The sequence below is a fragment of the Rhinatrema bivittatum genome, chromosome 3 (assembly GCF_901001135.1).
Source record: "Rhinatrema bivittatum chromosome 3, aRhiBiv1.1, whole genome shotgun sequence".
Lineage (NCBI taxonomy): Eukaryota > Metazoa > Chordata > Amphibia > Gymnophiona > Rhinatrematidae > Rhinatrema > Rhinatrema bivittatum.
The window spans coordinates 487,937,646-487,958,256 of NC_042617.1; the positions used below are offsets into that span (position 1 = coordinate 487,937,646).

The 20,611-nt window shown below is 40.6% G+C and overlaps 1 protein-coding gene across 2 annotated transcripts in view; it reads left to right on the forward strand.

Annotated features, from left to right (window-relative positions):
* RCAN2 (regulator of calcineurin 2) overlaps positions 1-20,611 on the forward strand; it is a 313,613-nt gene that overhangs the window by 34,952 nt on the left and 258,050 nt on the right. Inside the window, exon 3 of one of the 2 annotated variants that reach the window (XM_029596065.1) lies at positions 19,666-19,698. The exons of the other annotated variant lie outside the window; for it this stretch is intronic. Coding sequence (XP_029451925.1) covers positions 19,666-19,698 — 33 coding nt within the window. The remainder of the gene's footprint in view (positions 1-19,665; positions 19,699-20,611) is intronic. 2 annotated transcript variants of the gene reach the window in all.

Sequence of the window (20,611 nt, forward strand, 5' to 3'; positions counted from 1 at the left end):
TCACTTTGCACTTGTCCACATTAAATCTCATCTGCCATTTGGATGTCCAATCTTCCAGTCTCACAAGGTCCTCCTGCAATTTATCACAAACCACTTGTGATTTAACTACTCTGAACAATTTTGTGTCATTTGCAAATTTGATCACCTCACTCGTTGTACCCCTGTCAAGATCATTTATAAGTATTTTAAAAAGCACCAGTCCAAGTACAGATCCCTGAGGCACTCCACTGTTTCCCTTTTTCCACTGTGAAAACAGAGTATTTAATCCTACTCAGTTTGCAATCCATGAAAGGACATTGCCTCGTATCCCATGACTTTTTAGTTTCCTTAGTAGCATCTCATGAAGGACTTTGTCAAATGCCTTCTGAAAATCCAAATATACCGCATCTACCTGTTCACTTTAACCACATGTTTATTCAACCCTTCAAAAAAATGCAGCAGATTTGTGAGGCAAGACTTCCCTTGGGTAAATCCATGTTGGCTGTGTCCCATTAAATCATGTTTGTCTAAATGTTCTGTGATTCTATTCTTTATAACAGTTCCATGATTTTTCCTGGCACTAAAGTCAGGTTTACTGGTCTATAGTTTCCCGGATCACCTCTGGAGTTCCTTTTAAATATCGGGGTTGATTTGGCACCTTCCATTCTTCAGGTGCAATGGATGATTTTAATGATAGGTTACTAATTACTTACAATAGTTCTGAAATTTCATTTTTGGGGTGTATACTATCCAGTCCAGGTGATTTATTACTCATCAGTTTGTCAACCTGGCCTACTACTTCTTCCAGGTTCACTGTGATTTGATTCAGTTCATCAGAATCGTCACCCTTGAAAACTGTCTCCGGAATGGGTATCTCCCCAAATCCTCATATGTAAATACTGAAGCAAAGAATCCATTTAGTCTTTCCATGATGGTCTTATCTTCCCTAAGTGCCAATTTAATCTCTTGATTGTCTTAACAGTTCAACCAACTCCCTTGCAGTCTTGCTGCTTCAGATATTTTTTAAAAAGTTTCTATTATGCGTTTTTGCCTCTATGGCCAGCTTCTTTTCAAATTCTCTCTTAGCCTGTCTTATCAGTGTTTTACATTTAACTTGCCAGTGCTTATACTTTTTCCTATTTTCCTTCTTCCAGTTTTTTGAAGGACGATTTTTTGGCTGAAATAGCTTCTTTCATCTCACCTTTTAACCATGCTGGTATTCATTTGTCCTTTCTTCCACCTTTCTTAATGCGTGGAATACATCTGGACTGCACTTCTAAGATGGTATTTTTTAACAGTGTCCATGCCTGTTGCACACTCTTACCCTTTGTAGCTGCATCTTTCAGGTTTTTTAAAACTATTTTTCTCATTTTCTCAGTTTCCCTTTTGGAAGTTTAGTGCTAGAGCCATGGGTTGACTTATTGTTCCCCTTCCAGTCATTAATTCAAATTTGATCATGTTATGATCACTATTACCAAGTGGATCCACCATCGTTACCTCTCTCAGCAAATCCTGTGCTCCACTAAGAATTATATCTAAAATAGCTCTCTTGTAGGTTCCTGAACCAATTGCTCTATAAAACTGTCATTTATTCCATCCAGGACCTTTACCTCTCTAGCATCTCCTGATATTACATTTACCCAGTCAATACTGGTGTAATTGAAATTTCCCATTATTACTTCACTACCAGTTTGGTTAGCTTCCCTAATTTCTCTTAGCATTTCATCCTCCATCTCATCCTTTTGGCCAGATGGACGGTAGCATACTCCTATCATTATACTCTTTCCCAATACACAAGGGATTTCTACCCATAAAGATTTGATTGTGTATTTAGTCTCTTGCAGGATCTTTATCCTGTTGAACTCTATGCCATCCTGGACATAAAGCGCCACCCTAACCAAGTTGCTCCTCTCTATATTTTGTGATATACTTTGTACCTTGGTATAGCACTATTTCATTGATTATCCTCTTTCAACCATGTCTCTGAGATGTCAATCTCATCATTCACTGCTATACATTCTAACTCTCCCATTTTACTTCTTAGACTTCTGGCATTGGCATAGAAACATTTTAAAGTGTGTTTTTTGCTTGTTTTAACATTCTGCTTTTCAGTTGACAGGAATAATTTTGAATATTTTAACTCATGTGATTCTTTACTTATAGGCACATGGAATATTTTTTCTTTGTTTGGAGCCTCTGTTGGGATGCCCTAACTCTCCTGCTTCATTAGTATCCTTCGAAAACACCTCCCTCCGAACCATGTGCTGCTGAGCGACTGTTGGCTTTGTTGTAGTTTAAAAGCTGCTCTATTACCTTTTTAAAGGTTAGTGCCAGCAGCCTGGTTCCACCCTGGTTAAGATGGAGCCCATCCCTTAGGAAAAGACTCCCCTTTCACCAAAAGGTTCCCCAGTTCTTACAAAACTGAATCCCTCTTCCTTGCACTACTGTCTTATCCATGCATTGAGACTTTGGAATTCTGCCTGCCTCTGGGGCTCTGTGCATGGAACAGGGAGCATTTCAGAGAATGCTGCCCTGGAGATTCTGGATTTCAGCTTTCTAAGAGCCTAAATTTGGCTTCCAGAACCTTTCTACTACATTTTCCTGTGTTGTTGATTCCCACACGTACCACGACAGCTAGTGCCTCCCCAGCACTGTCCAAAATCCTATCTAGGTGATGCATGAGATCCACCACCTTCGCACCAGGTAGGCATGTTAACAGGTGATCCTCATGCCCACCAACCACTTAGCTATCTACATTCCTAATAATTGAATCACCAACTATAACGGCTGTCCTAACCCTTCCCTTCTGGGCAGTAGCCCTGGGGGAGACTTCCTTGGTATGAGAGGACAGTGCTTCACCTGGAGAGCAGGTCCTTGCTACAGGATCATTTCCTGCTGCACCAGCTTAATATTTCTGATCTGGAGACCTTCCTTCTCCAAGGCAGCACCAGGTCTTCCAGACTGGAGTTGGGACTTGGCTACTATGTCCCTGAAGGTCTCATCTATATATATATCTGTCTGCCTGAGCTCCTCCAGGTTTTCTACTCTAGCCTCCAGAGTTTGGACTTGTTCTCTGAGAGCCAGGAGCTCTTTGCACAGGATGCACATATACAACTTTTCACTGGCGGGTAGAAAGTCATACATGTGACATTCAATGCAGAAGACTGGATGGCCTACCGTCTTGCTGCTGGTTTGCTGCCTTCATTTTAAATTTTGTTGAGTTCTTAATTAAGTTTCAGTTGCTAAGGGTGAAGGAATGTTTAAATAAAAGTCCTTTAAATTTATTGGTATATTCAATAATTAATCTGGCAGTGACCTGCATTAGGATAATTAAACTCTTGATAAGGCCTGGGGCAATCCTATGTGTTAGATAAAAGGCTGATTGGTTTTTAATGTGAAAAATTTTCCTGCCCATAAATGAGCTAGGGGTGGGTGGGAGAGGGGTGAGAGTGAGGGAAATACAAACATACACAAACTTGAAGCTTTTTCCTACCTTTTAGCTTTCTTTTTATAAGAAACACACACACACACTCTAAAGTATATACCCTACTAGTTACCATTTCTCTTCATCCACCAGCATAATGATCCTGTCCACTCAGTGCTCTCACTGGATTGTGGGTTACTGAGCTCTTCCCCTGCAATATATCTTGAGCTTCTAAGGCAAGTTAGTATAAGATAATCCCTTTGATTTACACTTCAGTTAGTTATCCTGAATTGCTATTCTGCTTAACAAATGTTGGCACCTACTCAAATCAATCACATTATAAAACCTTTTCAAGGTGACTTGACTTTTTTTTCAACCTTTTTACTTAGGCTATTACTTACCTTTTGACTTTCTTTTTTTAAGAAACACACATACACAAAAGAATGTACCCCAATAGTTTATCTCTCCTGAAAACTTTTTAAGTTTTAAACTTTCCCAAAGCAATACTTACAAGTTCTGTTCAGCTATTAGCAAGATGATCCTCTCCACTCAGTGCTCCCACTGGATACTAATCAAATAATGCTGCATGCCTACAAATTTGTAAACTTTGTTATTTGATCTGAAGTTAGTTACAACTAAAGAGTTATAGCTAATTTTCCCCGGGGCATCGGGATGTTAACACACATTCTAATGCTCTCGGAGCCCTGTGTTAAAAGGGCTGATGGCCCCGGTAAGCCCTCCCCAAAAGTACTGAAAAACTCAGTGAGTCTGCATAGATCTCCCTGTTGCCTCACCCCCCCCAACTGCCACTGGAGGCAGCCCATTGTCAATAAAAAGGAAAAATACATTTTTAATAGCTGCACAAGGCCCTGCCCTCCCAACTTCATTTTGCTCAAACCATGTGGATTGTCCACTAATATGTCATATTTATCTAAATGGTCAGTATTTTTGTTTTTGCCCAGTGCCGATATCAGGCTTTCATGTCTGTAATTTCCCTGATATTTATGGTATCCTTGCTATAAATGTATTTTCAATAAAGTTATCTTACACGGTAGGTGGGAGAGAAGGAACCTGTTGTAAGGGGAGAAAAGAGACAGAGGAGAGAGAGAGAGAGGTGACAATGAGACCAGTGCTTTCTCACTGTTTGCTGCTCTGTGTGGGTGCTGGTTTCAAAGGAAAGGAGACAACACGAAGGAAAAAGTGAAGGTCAGATTTTGTTTCTAATTAGTGCTGATGCAGAGTCTGTCATGGAGCTCTAACTTTTTCAAGTATTAGATCTGTGCTAATTAATGGTGTGCATTTTCCCTAGGAGATGAAAGTATTTCTCTCGGGATAAAAGATCATTTCAGGTCTCTTCTAGAATGGCTGCACGAAGATGTTGAAGAAAAATGTTCTACAATGAATTTGCTCCCAGAAGTTATTTCTTGCCAAGAAATCTGTTTAAACTGGAGAATGATCTAGGTCATTTTTGTGCATTTTGAAGGCAATTTTTAAAGCAATTTTACTCAGGTAAATTGGTGCTTTTAAATTGCCCATCCTCAATCCAGCTGAGTCTGCACGGGGTTCCATAATGCACATCCTTTTATTCACATTTGGGGCAGGTATTCCCAGGAGCATGTTTTGGGCAAGATCAGAATATAAATGCACAGATTGTATTTTCAAATCTCCGCATGTTATGTTCTAGAAAACTTCTATCTGTACAAAAAGCAGGTGCAGAAATCCACATTTTTAAAGGTAAAATATGCACGTTTTCCCCTTTGAAATGTAGTGCAAAGTCCATGGGTAATTTGAAAATTGCCCCCTTTAGAGTAAAATAGCATATATGCGCATAAGTAACATGTACACACAGGCTATTTTATAAATGCCAGCGGTACACATGTATTTTCCTTTTCACACGTACATTTTACTGGTGGGAAAAAAGGGATGGGCTGGGACGTTCCAGGGCGGGGTTCAGATGTATGCACAGTAGCTGTTATTTTGAAAAAGATATATACGTATACGTTACCTAACTTATTTATAACGTTTACACCTGCTAATTGAGTTGCACAAGTGAAATCGGACGTTTTAGGTGGGAGGTTTCAGTGAACTGGCAGGGGTTCAGGGTGAAATGCTAGAGGTTTTATGTGAACTGGAAAAAGACTGGATGAACTAGCAGAGGTATTGGCAAACTGATGATTTCAAGCATGTACGCAAGTAAGTTACTTAGGGAATAGCCACTGCTATTAATTGCATCAGTAGCATGGGATCTTCTTGGTGTTTGGGTAATTGCCAGGTTCTTGTGGCCTGGTTTGGCCTCTGTTGGAAACAGGATGCTGGGCTTGATGGACCCTTGGTCTGACCCAGCATGGCAATTTCTTATGTTCTTAAGTATTTTCAAAACGGTATACTACACACTTTATAAAATACCTGCTCCACATATAAATCGGGGTTATTACGCATACATGTTATATTTTTCTATGCACTTAAAAGATATGGATGCATGTTTATAAAATATGCAGATAAAGTATGTGTTTTCTTGCATTGGCATATGTGCAAACGTTTGGAGCACAACTGTGTGGTATTTTATTAACTGTGCAGCTCTCATAGGGGCCGATGCAATATTATGTGCGGAAAGTGGGCGCTGACTTTTCAGCACCCGCTTTCTTAACGCACGCATGGTACCCGCAAGGGGGGCGACATGCAATACGCAAATTAGGAGATCGCGCTAACAAGGAGACGCTAGGGTCACTAGCGCGACCTAAGCGCCTCCTTGCTAATGTGACCCCGTGGTTACTGGCAGTCTACCAGTTATGAACAGCGATGCCGAGTTTATTGATGTCGGTTTTCATTACTGCAGCCAGCTGGTTATGAAAACCGACTCCAAGCATATCGGCAGAGATTTTTATTTTATTTTTTTTTTACTTTTAAAAAAGTACAGAAAAGCAGTTTTTTCTTCCCCTGCAATATTTCTTTTTTTCCCCTGCACATTTCTTCCCCTGCACATTTTTTCCCCTGCACAATATTTCATTTTTTTCCCCTGCACAATATTTCTTTTTCTTCCCCTGCACATTTCTTTTTTTGCATTTGGAGTGGATGAGTAATAGCCTCATTCACATGCATTTGCATATGATGAGCACTAACTTATTCACTCCGCGTCAGACATGCATTAAATAGGCGCTAATCCCCCTATTTCATTAGGGGGTGGATTAGCGCCTATTTTACCCATGTCCAACAGCAGGTTAAACAGTGTGCTCGGCTGAGCGCACTGTATTGCATCGGCCCCATGGAATAGTTTATGAAATGCTAGATAGATTTGAAAGTTAGATCTCCTATGTGAAAATGAAATCTCAATTTTTCCCATATAGGATCATCATAGTAACTTAGTACATGATGGCAGATAAGTACCAAGTGGTCTTCCCAGTTGTGTACCTTTCAGGTTGTCTACCACTTTAGGTAGATGGGCTTATATTTAAACCAGCTCCAGCTCCTCCCATTTCTTTTACCAAGCCTTTCAACCCTATTCCTATCAATGCTCTCTATTCTTTCCCAAACATGCTTAAATTCTAATATGGTGCTGGCCTCCACCACCTCTGCTGGTAGGCTGTTCGAGGCATTGTCATCATCCTCTTCAGTTCTTTCATATTCCATATTTAATCCAACACCCATGCCCTCTCCCATCCAGCTTTGTAATAATCCAAACAACTACCAAAATTAATAATGCTGCTGTCCAAAACATCTTATCATTCAGTGCTCATTGATGTTAGGACTGTAACTGTGGCGCCTCCAGTAGGGTCACCCCAGCTTTCTTGGAAGATTAATGAAAAGGTTCAGCCAATCTCTGTCCTTTGACTTGTAGTCTCCTCTCTTTGGTCCTCTGTTGTCCCAAAATGACTCAGCAAACATTCATGTTTCCTCCCTCATTTCTTCTATCTATTCCCCCACACCTGCTCTTACCAGCGCAGTCTGTCTGTCCCAAGCATGTTTAAATTCTCTCATGGTTTTGATTGACACTGTCTCGCCTGGTAGGCTATTCCAGGCATCATTATAGCTTAGAGTATTTTTCAACAAACTAAGGGGCCGCGTGTACTAAAGTGCATTACTATTGGTTATTAATGCACATTAATGAGCAGTTTTGCATTTCATTACCTCAGCATAGATTTTACACTAAAATTTTGCAAACTATGTGGCTCATTTAATAAGCATTTTTCCCATAGACACAGTATGGGAGAAAAGCAGTAGTAAATTAGGCCCTTATTTATACACGTTAAAAGCATTAATACATGTAAACTTGATTACATGCATTAATAGTGCTTTTAGTGCACATTAACACTCTTTAGGATGTTGGTCCCTACATTACTTGGATGAAAATAAAAAAAACTTGAATAACTTTAATACCTTGCTTGCTCAAAAAGGCTGCTCTCAAACTTATCCTAAAGAAACCTGGTGCTGCTCCTAAAATAATCAATAACTATCATCCAGTCTCCCCTTCCTATCCAAGGTGGTGGAAAATAGTAATTTATTTCGAACTCTTAGATTTTCTAGATGAGTACAATATCCTTCACCATTACCAATCTGGCTTTAGGAAAAGCCATGGAATAGAATCAGTCCTTCTAGCCATCACCAACTGTATCAAACTTCATGCAGACCAAGGTGGAGATTCGCTCCTTATCCTACTTGATATCTTGGTTGCTTTCGATATTGTTGACCTCCATCTCCTGATCCGACACTTAAAGGACATCGATATCGATGGCACTCCCATAGAGTGGTTTGAATATTTCCTTTCCACAGAACACAAAACATTGAAATCCTTGGTTCAGTGTGTGGCAGTGGTCAAAAAAGCAAACGGATTGTTAGGAAATGGAAAATAAAATGGTGAATGTCATAATGCTTCTGTATTACTCCATGGTGAGGCCGCATCTAGAGTACTGTTCTGATCACAGCATCTCAAAAAAGCTATATTTGCATTGGAAAAGGTACAGAAAAGGGCAACCAAAATGATAAATGGGGTGGAATGGCTCCCCTATGAGGAAAGGCTAAACAGGTTAGGGCTGCTCAGCTTGGAGAAGATGGCTGAAGGAGGAAATGATAAAGAGCTATAAAATCATGAGTGGAATAGAACAGGTAAATGTAAATTTGTTATTTACCCTTTAAAAAATACAAAGATTAGGGGACACACCATGAAGTTAATAATTAGCATATTCAAAACAAATCAGAGAACATTCTTTTTCACTCAATGCTCAATTAAACTCTGGTGGTTAATACAGTTAGGGGTAGATTTTCAAAGGGTTGCTGCTCCGATTTCAGAGTGGTCTCGGAGGGAATGGAGGCAGGCTGTGCAGCTCGGTGCGCGCAGGCTGCCGATTTTGGGCAGCCTTGTGCGCGCTGACCCCAGATTTTAACAGATACATGCGGCTATGCGCATATCTATTGAAATCTGGCGTACTTTTGTTTGTGCCTGGTGTGCGAACAAAAGTACACGCGCGCGCGTAGTTTTATAAAATGTACCCCTTAGTATAGTTGGGTTTAAAAAAGGTTTGGACAAGTTCATGGAAGAGAAGTCAAAGAGTTATTAACAAATAGACTTAAGAAATAGCCATTATTTATCATTGTGCAATGGCAGCATGGGATTCATTTATGGTTTGGGATCTTGCCAGGTACTTGTGACCTGGATTGGCCATTGTTGGATATTGGGCTTGATAGATCCTTGGTCTGACCCAGTATGGTAAATTCTTATGTTCTCATGTTCCTAGTTCAGTGATGGCCAACCTTTTGAGCTCGGTGTGTCAAACTTCGTAAAAAAAAACGAGCATAACTCTGGTGGTGTCACTTCTAGAAAAATCTATAATTTTGTAATATTTGTAGCTCTAATAACAAAAAGTTATAATTTTAATATATGTACTGTATTTATTAATAAAGCAAAAACAAATAATTCTTTACCTTACCTGCTTAGTGACTTTTTTGTTGCTGAATTTCATTGGCTAAATCTTCAATTGAAGGTTGGTATTTCGTACACTTCAAGCCCAAGCAAGCGCTACTAACTTCATCTGTCAGTCGGATTCTTTTATTGATTTTAATATTATTTAACGCTGAGAATAAGGTCTCACAAAAGTACGTAGAGGGAAAAATTGTGAGTAAAGCCATTGCTAGACTTTTCAGAGTGCTAAAAGTGTCTGGTAATCGGTTCCAAGCACTCCAAATTTCCTGTTCGTAGTGGCACTCCTCTTCATTCTCCAAGCGATACCTTTCCAGATTCTCAAGCTTTGACCTCAAGTCGACAAACACCTAAGCCCAGATGCTGTCTTGAAATTCTGCAAGTTGCATCTCCAAATCATCAATTTGCATCCATTGGAAGCCATTTAATTCCAAACTACTGTAGACTACTACATCCGGATACTTAATTATTTCCATTGTCTATTCCAGGCTTCTAAATTGATTAAATCTTTCACCGAACTGGTCAAGTAACGAGTTTAAAATATGCTGGTACTTTATATGCAAGAGCTCCATTTCATTTTGTATAGTTGCGTTGGCCTTCTCAAAATACTTTGTTACTCGAGGAAAATACTTATAAGTTTTAGTTTCTACATCTCACTTGAAAATCTTAAGTTTACTTTCAAAGGTTTTATGTATCCAAACAAAACGTCAATACTTTTGCCAAAACCTTGTAACTTTAAGTTCAGTTCATTAATATGAACAGAGAGATCTGTAAAAAACCATCAGTGTGTTGACCCACTTATGATCATTGAGCTGAGGAAAGTTTCCCAGATCCTTATCCTCAAGAAATACCTTAATTTCTGCTAAGCACTCCACAAACCGCTCCAGAATTTTTCCTCGGCTCAGCCATCTCACATTATTGAACATCAGCAGTCCACTGTAGGTTGAATTAACTTCCAGTAAAAGTGCAGAAAATTCTCGCTTGTGAAGGGGTCGAGCAGCTATTAAATTCACTATTTTTGTTACAACGGACATTAAGTCATTTAATTCGGTGAATCCTGCCATGGCACATAAGGCCTCCTGATGGATAATACAATGAAGAGGAACAAATGGGTGTCCAATAGCTTCCATAAACAATTTTAAAAATCTCATTTTTTTCCCCACCATGTTGGGTGCCCCATCTGTCGTCACTGACACAATTTTAGAGATATCAATGCTTAGGTCACGGAATGTTTGTATATCAACCTTACATATTTTGCTTCCTGATGTACTTATTGGCACTGATTCTAACTTTATCAACTCTTCTCTCATTGTGAGATCATCAGAATATTGACCAATAATGGCCAACTGAGCATTTGATGTGACATCAGTAGTTTCATCTAGAGAGATCGAAAAATATTTACAATTATTTAAGTCTCTTTTTAATTAATGCTGTATGTTTGTGTTCAGTCTCATTATTCTGTCTTTCATGACATTTCTACTGAGTGGTAGATATTCGCTTAATAATTGCATCTTTATTCTGCATATCGTGAAATAGAACTGGTGCACATCTTAGAAGAGTTTCTTTAATAAATTCTCCTTCACTGAGGGCTTTTCCATGCTGAGCTATGGAGTGAGCAATGCTGAAACTTGCAGATGTTAAATTTGTAGAGCCTCTTACAAATTTAAGGATGGAATTTGATTGACTCTTATAGAGGTGTAGCTGCCTGGAAATGTATTCCTTCCTTTCATCCTCACTTTTTTTCAATAGCTGGGAATGATTAGTTTCAAAATGTCTATTTATATTCCACATTCTGCTTACTACCGTTTCGTTACACAGTACGCAAAATGATCTGCCGTTTCTGTAAATAATGCCATACATCTCGGTCCATATCTCCTGAAAGGGGCGGCTACTGCCGCCCCTTTCTCCCTTTCTCTCAGTAGGAGAGTTGCCTCGCCTCCACATCCGGAGGCGGGGCAACTCTCCTACTGAGAGCGCGGCACGAACGGCGCCATCTTACCTCCGTTGGGCACTGTGCCGCGCGAGTCAGCAAAAACTTCTCGGCTTGTCACCTCTAACACGCGTGTCATAGGTTAGCCATCACTTCCTAGTTACAAGGGTCAACAAACCATCTGGATCCAGGGCTAAGTCCTCTCCCCAATGTTGTTCAGCATCTACATGAATCCTCTCTGCAACCTTATCCAGTCTTTCAACATTAAATGCCACCTATTTTTAGATGAATCCAACTCTGCATCAAAATGGGATCTGACCAAACTTCATCCATTTCCATTCTCAATAACTATCTGACAGCAGTAGCCCAATGGCTTAACAAACAACACTAGCTCAGACTAAACCCCTCAAAGACAGAATGCTACTTGCTTAGTTGCCAAGGTCATCCTCTTCAATTGCTTCCTTTTTTAGCAGGTATCCCCTTATAGTCTAAGGAGTCTGTACAAAGCCTAAGGACTCAACTAGACTAAAAGCTCGCAATGGAACTCCATATCTCTAAGGTCTTCTTTCATGTATCTGCATCAGATCTGTCAACGCCACACTTTCTTTGATAAACTTAGTCTTCGTACTGTAATACATGCTTTATCCACCAGCTGAATCAACTACTGTAATTCCCTATTGAAAAGCATCTCTCAATACAGTGTAAAATGCCTTCAGTTCCTACAAAGTATCGCTGCTAGAATTTTGTGAAATGCAAAAGCAGCTGACCACATCAAACCTATCCTATATCAACTTCTCTGGCTTCCAGTCCAAAGCAAGATAAAATGTAAAACTCTCTGCTTTGTCGTCAAATGCCCGAATAAACAGGCCCTTAAGCACCTCTCCCAGCTTCTCTCCCCTTACAGGCTTTCAAGGAAATGCTGAGCCTCCTAAATGGCTCATCTTTCCTCACCTGCCGCCAGATTGTTCTGCACAGGTCTATGTGCATTCAGTTGCTATGCACCGAACATCTGGATCAAAGTATCACTGAACTCTATGCCTGGAGCTGTACTACTTTAAATTCAGGAAAAAAGCAAAGGCATGGTTTTTCATCCAGGCCTTCCCCTCAGAGACACATCCTCACTGCCCCACTACCTGAACTCCCATCTAGGAACTTTGTTACACACAATAGGGACAAAAATGGACCCTCCAAGTTAGATGAAATTGGGTTCCCTATATTGACTCCTACTGTCACTCTAATTGTAATTTCTGATTGTAAGCTGTTCAAATGCCTCTGACCTTTTAACTTTGTTGTAATCTGCCTTGAGAATGACTTGGAAAAATGTAAATAAATAAACAATGAAAATGTGAATATTTTAAAACATTTTAGTCTTTCTTCCACAATTGAATTACTATAATTCTCATAAATAATAAATATGCCACATAGGATCTCAAGAATTTAAACAAAATTAACATTGGCTAGGCAATAACAGTCTACCCTTTAAAAACACTTATAGTCTTTGAATCATCATCTGAGGAATTTATCTTTTCAATACGATGTTGAACTGGGTAAAACGTCTTGCTGAATACTAGGTGCAATACTTATCTCCATGTAAGGGTGAATTTTAAAAGCCCGCCACGCACCAAAACCGGGAGATATGCAAATGTGTCAGGCCAGTGCATGCCAAGTGGATTTTAAAAGCTGACCGAGTACGCACGAATCTCCCACTGTGCACACAAATGAAAAATTCCAGAAGCGGGGCGTGGGTGGTCCTGGATTTCAGCTTCGAATTAGCGCGTAAATACTTATGCGCACAAACATGCGCTGGGGTCCCATGCCACAAAACTTTATTTCCGCTGTGGAAGATGTGTGAACAATAAAATAAAGATAACTAGATCAGCGTGGTTTTAAGGGTTGGGGCTTAAAGGAGAGAAGAGAGACCTTTAAACTAGAAGGGTTTGGAAGTCCTATCCCTTATTTGAGCGAACTGGGAAAACTGGTAATGGCATCAGCACGCTTTTCTATTAAAATCCTCCCACTTACGCGGTAGACGCGGCATCTGCGCACATAGACGTGTGTGCACTTGAAATTGTGCACATTGCACGCGTTCAGGAAATTTTATAACATGCGCACAATTATATGCATGTATGTTATTAAAATGGCTGCATCCCTGTGTGCGGGTCGACAAACATGCACAGATGTGTGCCCGCACGCCTGTTTAAAAGTTACCATCCCTATGTGAGATGTGCTGTCCCCGACTTCTGAAGGAAAATCTTTCCTTGCTGATCCAGCTTCATAAGCCACTATCCTTCCTGTATCATCAATATCAATACGTGTACCCTGTCCTTTCTGACCACTAGACTTGGGAGATTATGTACTAAGCCATCCTAAAATCAGCCACTAACGCAGGTGAACATGCTAGTTTTAACATGGGTGTCAATGCCTACTTTAACGCCTGATGTACTAAAGAGCGTAAAGAGTGTTGAGCATCAACAGAATGTATTACAGCAACTGGCAATGTGTGTGCCTTACTGTCGGTAACACATCTGTGTTACTGTGACCAGTAACACATTTGCCAGCCCTGATGTCCTGATGCCCATTACCCCCTCTAGTAAAACAAGGGTTTTCCATGGCTTGATTCTCTCCTCTCTACCACTCCTCTGTTAATAAAAGGCCTTCTGTGGCCCTGCTGTGGCTCGGAAGGCAAAACAATGCAACTTTCTATGCTGAATGGAATTCCACTTGAATTTAGTACCCAGGTCTATAACACTCAAACTATGGACTCACAGTTTGCACCAGTGACTAAACAAGCTTTCTTTGGATTGCTTTCTTTCAGTATTTGACAGCTTAGGCCCTTTTTTCACATGCTGACATGATCACTATAGCTTATGCACTGTTCATTGCTACAAAAAAACCTGCTGATGGTACAGAATTGTGCTGCTTGATTAGTTTGTGGGGGTCGATTAAGAGACCATATTACACCTACACTGAAAAAAAATTGTATTTGCTCCCTGTGTGCCTTAGGACCCTGTTTAAATTACTAGTATTGACCTTCAAAAGTCTGAATGAGCTCAATCCAAAATATTTAAAAGGGAAGTTAGCAAGGTATTTTCCAGGCAGGTCACTGTGTGATTGCAAAAACGCAGTTCTTGAAAACAAGGATATTTGTGTATAGCTCCTTTGGCATGGCATTCACTGCCTAAAGCAATCTGGCCCATTTCTCCCCTTTGAGTTTTAGAAAGTCCATGGTTATTAGTGAGGGGTAGCATTTTATGAGGGGTGGGCAGAAGGAATGTATTAGCTGTTTGACAGGTTGCTAAGTGTCAGGCAGTTTTTTTTTTTTTTTTTTTTTTTTAATTTAATGCTAGCAATTGAGCTGTATTTTAGGTGGACTTTCTGGGGTAAATTTTCAAAACGTTTCCACGTGTTAAATTGGAAGTTACCCATGTGAGCAAAAAAAAAGGGGCGGTCTGGGATTGGATTCCACAGTTCACCCATGAGTTAGTATTTTGTAAGTGGTATACACACATTCACTAGCAGACTTGTCCCCATGCTTTTACACCTGCTAATTAAAGTGCAAAAGTGAAATTGCCCTTGTGTCTTGTCTGCAGTTTGATTTTGGATGGGAGCTGGAGGGTCTGGGTGAAATGATGGTCTTGGCGAACTGGTGATTGCAGGCACATACCCAAGTATTTTCATGTGGAATCCGTGCCTTGTGCATAAACTGTTTGCCTCCACGTGTGACTCAGGGTTATTATGTGCACGTTACAGTTCTTACACATGCAAAATATATGTGCTTAGTTTCATAAAATAGGTAAGAGCGCACAGTTATCTGCTTTACAAATATACACACGTACTGAAACATATCTTGTATTTTTGTCCCAAAGGTGTGCGCATTTTCTGTCCGGCTCCCACGATAGTTTATAATATGCTGCTATAACTTTAGACGAACCGACTTACGTGCGTACATGTTGACTTACGCAGACTGTTGGAAATTATCCTCTCTATGTTTGTGTACAGCTTTAGATAAAGTAGACCTTTTTATGGGATTTCATTAACTGTTTATTCATATGTTTGTACTATTTGGTTTATATATGTGTGTGTGTGTTCTATTTATGATTTCATAAATGTGCTTTGGGCTAAGGTGATCAATAAGTGCAAAAAAAAATAAATCAGGTCAGCCAACGCCATTTTTGCCCCCATCCTCCATTATGGGGCAATAGATGCGATAGAGGGGCTAGGGGCAGACATCAGGCTAGAGTCCCTTCATTGACACTGGTAGGGGGGGCTGTGTGTGTCTATGGGGGAAATTGGGGTGTAGCTTGCACTTCTTTGACACCCGGGGGGGGGGGGGGGTAGGGGAAAATAAAGCCACAGTGGGCCCTTCATTGACACTAATGGATGCTGGGGAGTGGTGGGAATCAAGCTTCAGCAGGCCCTTTATTGACACTGGTGATGGGGGCAGGAAGAGGATTTATTGAGCAGCAGCGGGCTTTTCTTGGATTCAGGGAAGAGGAGGTATCATGTAGCTTAATGCAATTGGTGCTAACTTATGACATGGAAAATCATAAATTGTGATTTGTGAATCACCAGTTGGGGGTCACAAACAGTGCCCCACCCCCCCTTTCCCAGTACTGTAGATCACAAAGTTTGGATTAGCCAATCTGTAGTTAGCAACGGCACTTTCTGCACAGAAGGATCCCTGCTTACCTGCTGTGCTATTTATTTTGAATGATTTCCATTTATTTTCCTTGTGCATTCGGTTTCTCTGTTAAATTCTAGTCATGCCTTCCATACAAACTTCCTCTTGCTGCTTAGGGCTTCCAGGTCAACTGGAACCAGCCTGTTTTGGGTAACTGCACCATACCAATTAGGGCCTAATTTACTAAGGCTTTTCTCCTATTCTGTGTCTGCGGGGGAAAATGCTTAGTAAATGAGGCCTTTGGATTGTGTGCCCTCTGGGAAGGAACAGGGAAATATCTATGGTACCTGAATGTGACCCACTTAGAAATGTCAAAAAGCAGAATATAAATAAAATAAATAAATGAACCTTCATCCCCCAACTACCTAGGTGGTTTCTTTCCTTATTTTTATATACCTTCCACCCCCCCTAAAAAAAAACTCAGCCCCACCATTGCACAGACGGTCTGCCAGTGGCTACAAATGGTGACTTCCTCCAGAACCGAAAAGCGTGCACCCTGAATGTGGCCAGTAAGTGCTGCTGTTGAGTGATGAGTGAGACGTCCACCCCCCAACCAAGCCCTGTGAATGCTGCACCTGCATTATCCTCATCCAGGCCCAGAATTTGAACCCTGGTCTTTGGCATGGTAGTGCAAGCATTGCTGCTAAGTCAGCAGAAAAGCCTCTGTTCTGTTTATAAACAGGATAATGATAATAAAATGATTGTATGGCTGGTAGTAGATTGTAACACATAATTGGTTAAGTTAAAATAACCCTAAAAGAACATCATGATCAGCCTTCTTCTGATTGCCTAACAGCTTGTGTGAGAATTAAATCATTTCTTTTTGGCCTAGCTCTTTCCTCCTGCTCCATTCCGCTAGGTCAGTAGAAACCAGGGTGCTACGAGTTTTCATTTGCAGCTACCCAGGGAGGTTTTCTCTGATTTTTTTTCTTCTTTTTTTTTTTAGCCTCTCATAATTTATGTTGAGTCCAGTCACGACAGTGATGGTCCTGTGCTGGAGACCTTTGTGCCAGGACTCCTTCTGGATCCCTGCAATCCCTGGTCCTCAATCTGGCCACTAGGTGTCACCCTTAGGCAATGACCATGGCTCCCTTCGCAGCATCCCCAGCCCTTGGGAAGTTGAAGATCTGATCTACCTAAGCCACCAGATCGGCCTGAAATGCATTTTAAGCTTTCATTTTAAATGCAAGCATGGTTTTTGCATTGTAAATCTTCAGAGGACTACAGATGCAACATATAGAACAGTAAAATAGGAAGTTACCAAATGTCTTAAGGGAAAACATTTGGAATGGTGGTAAAAGACCACAGCAGTGTGCTAGAAGGAGCAAATCACCTACATATTTTTAGGAAGGCAGCTCTGTAGCAATACAGTATTTCTTGAAATTGAACATGAAAGAGGACCTTGGCAGCATTTTAGATGAATTAGAATTTGGGTTGTGCAAAAACGAACTGTTGCAACTATTATTTGTGCTGTCATTTGCAATACTTTAAACACATCCTCTGCTATTATTACCCTGCCACAGCATGCTCTCACGCCTAGGACACGAGGCATACAAGACTGCCTGCCGCATGCTAAAACAGAGGTGCAGGGCAATCCTTTTTACTGCCTAAAAGAAAGGGTTTGGTTCACATCATCGCTGAGGGCCACCATATCCACAATAATTGGATAGTTATGATGAGGACTTCTGCAGAAGGGGACACACTTGGAATTAGAACCTGACATAACTTGAGAGATTACTGCTGACCTGAACATAAACCAAAAGATCTAACTCCTTAAGGCATCTTTCTTCCATTGCCACAATAATTCTGTCTGCTGGAGATGAAAAAGAAGATGATGGAATAAATGATCATATATCCTATCGTTGATCATATATCCTAACGTAAAGATTTTTAGTCATGCAGTGCTGCAGCTGCTACTGTCAAGGTCATTCAGTCCTTAGGTCCTTTCCTGTGCAAGTGTCAACTGCATATTTTGAAGGTGTCTAAGGACAGCCCTGTTTGGAAAATATTCAGCATTTATTCAAGAGGCGCCATCCTTGTTCTTGCTTTTCACGCGGTTAAGCTTGTATGTAGCTTAGTAATAGTAATAAAATACTGTATTAGTCCAGATTTTAAAAAACAAATAAATTTGGCTTATGAGGGCAGTTGCATTCTGTCACTTTTTAAAATTAGTTTTTGTTTTTGACCAAATAACCTTATGGGGTAATTTTCAAAAGTGTTTATGCATGTAAAACAGATTTGAAAATTATCCAGAGGGTTGTATGGGGAAAGGAAGACATGTAACTCCACATGTGTTTTTTTTCACCCCTGCATTTGCATTAGATGTTGTGCATTTTTATTCATCATGGTCTTACGTAGGAGACTTATAAACTGAGCGTCCTAGATATAGGTCATAAAGTGAGTGACTGGGTTAGAAAGTGGTTGATTGGGAGATGACAAAGATTAGGTTACTAGTGGTGTCCTGCAAGGATCAGATCTCGGTCCCTTTCTTTTCAACGTTTTGTCAGTGATATTGCAAAAAAGCTATTGTGATAGGTTTGCCTTTTTACTGATGATACCAATATCTGCAACAGGGTAGGCATCCTGGAAGGTGGATGAGGAAGTATCCGGTGAAGCTTGAGGAATGGTCTAGAACAGTGGTTCCCAAACCCATCCTGGAGGACTGCCAGGGAGGTTTTCAGGATATCCACAATGAATTTGCATGAGATAAATTTGCATGCACTGCCTCCATGGCATGCAGATTTTATCTCATGAATATTCATTGTGGATATCCTGAAAACCTGACTGGCTGGGGTCCTCCAAAACAGGTTTGGGAACCTCTGATCTAGAATTTGGCAGTTAAAATTTAATGTAAAAAATGCAGGGCTGTGCATTTTGGGTTACAAAACACAAGGGAGTAGTATCATTTAGGGGGTGAAGTTCTTCTGTGCACAGAACAAGAGCAGGATCTAGGGTGATTGTACCTAATGAGTTTAAGGTGGCCAAACGGACAAGTGGATTGCAAAAGCCAGAAGAATTCTTGTGTAAATAGAGAGAGAGTCTGCAGGAAAAAAAGTTTCTATAAATCTCAGGTGAGACTGCATTTGGCATACTGTGTACAACTGTAGAAACTTCAGCTTCAAAAGAATATAAACTGAACAGTCAGACGAGAAGGCAGCTACTTGTAACATCCCAGGGACGTAGGAGTCTCCCATGTAGGAGCTAAGTGTTCCAAGTTGTCCCCGTGTCACCTGGAGCACACATACATTGATGAGTAAGGCCCTACCACTCTTCCCCCCAAATCCTGCTTCTCCACCATATTACTTAAGGCATCTTCCAGATGCAGGGAAAAAGGGCTAAGATGGAAAAGAAAAGATTAAATGGCTTATGGTACCTGCTCAAGAAATAGACCCAAAGGAAGAATTAAAACAAATTTATTTTTCTGCTTCCAGCCAGTTGGAAGATAGTATTCAGGATAACAAGTAATTCAACAATATTCTAAAATCAATATTATTCAACCAGCAAAGAACTTCTATTCCTTTACAGTAATAGGAGTACTCAATTTAATTATAGAATATAGGAACCCATTCTGCAACTATTACTAGTATGAATCTAAATTTCCATTCTTTTTTTTTAATAGGTTTCAATATCAAGCTTCAGCATCAAATCAGTATCTGCATTTAGCTCTATCACTGGATGTTACTTAAGTTTCAAGGATTATAATTCTTTCATAATATTTTTCACTTATTCATATTTTGCAGACTTTCCTGGAAGGAAAGACTTTCACCAGATGGGTAAATATGCAACTATAACTCAGTTACTGGAGTTTCAACTTTGGAAGCTTCTCAGAATGACTCAAGAGCTCTTTAAAGTGTCAGTGTCTAATAATGAGTGGTGTAAGTGGGTGAGCTCATGCTTTCCTCCGGCAGTAAAAAAAAAAACCCAAAACATCTAAGCTGTCGCTAGTGTTAGGCCGGCCGGGTGCTATTGCTCCCATGTTGTAACCCTCTGAAGGTCTCTTGATTCTAGTTGGGTAGGTGCTAACCCGATTTAATAAAATAAAAGGGTAAGAACCATCCCCAGTCTTCAAGTGTAATAGGGGTAGTACTTGTCTCTGGCTGCCTCTTTATGGGGGCCCTGAAGATATTAGGGATCTAACTAGAAAAGAAAAAAAAAAAGAGTTGAGTATCCCTATCTAAACACAAGGGAAAGGGTAAGTTGCACACTTATAGTGCATTTCCTTGTATAGTGCCAGCAGGCTCAATTTATTTATATTCTGCTCTTCAGCACTTCAAAGCAGATTACATTTAGGTACTGGAGGTATTTCCCTATCCCCAGAGGGCTTACAATCTAACTTTCTACCTGAGGCACTGGAGGGTAAAATGACTTGCCCAAGGTGACAAGGAGCTGCAGTGGGATTTGAACCCTGGCTTCCCCGCACACTGCTCTAACCACGAGGCTACTTCTCCACTTTCTGACTGAGCTGGCTTCTCACTGTCCCTGCTTTTCAGGCTGTTCTCCTTACTCTGTGTTCAGATTCAGTAGGCAGTCTCTCTCTCTCCCCAGCTCCCTGTTCCAGCCTTCAGCCCCCTACAGCAGACATTCAGTAGTAGCACTCCAGAGTTTCATCAAGTCCTCATTCAGGCTTGTCCTTCTGGTCTCTTCAGGATCTGCTCTTCCCAAACAGCTCTTGGGACCAGCTGCTCT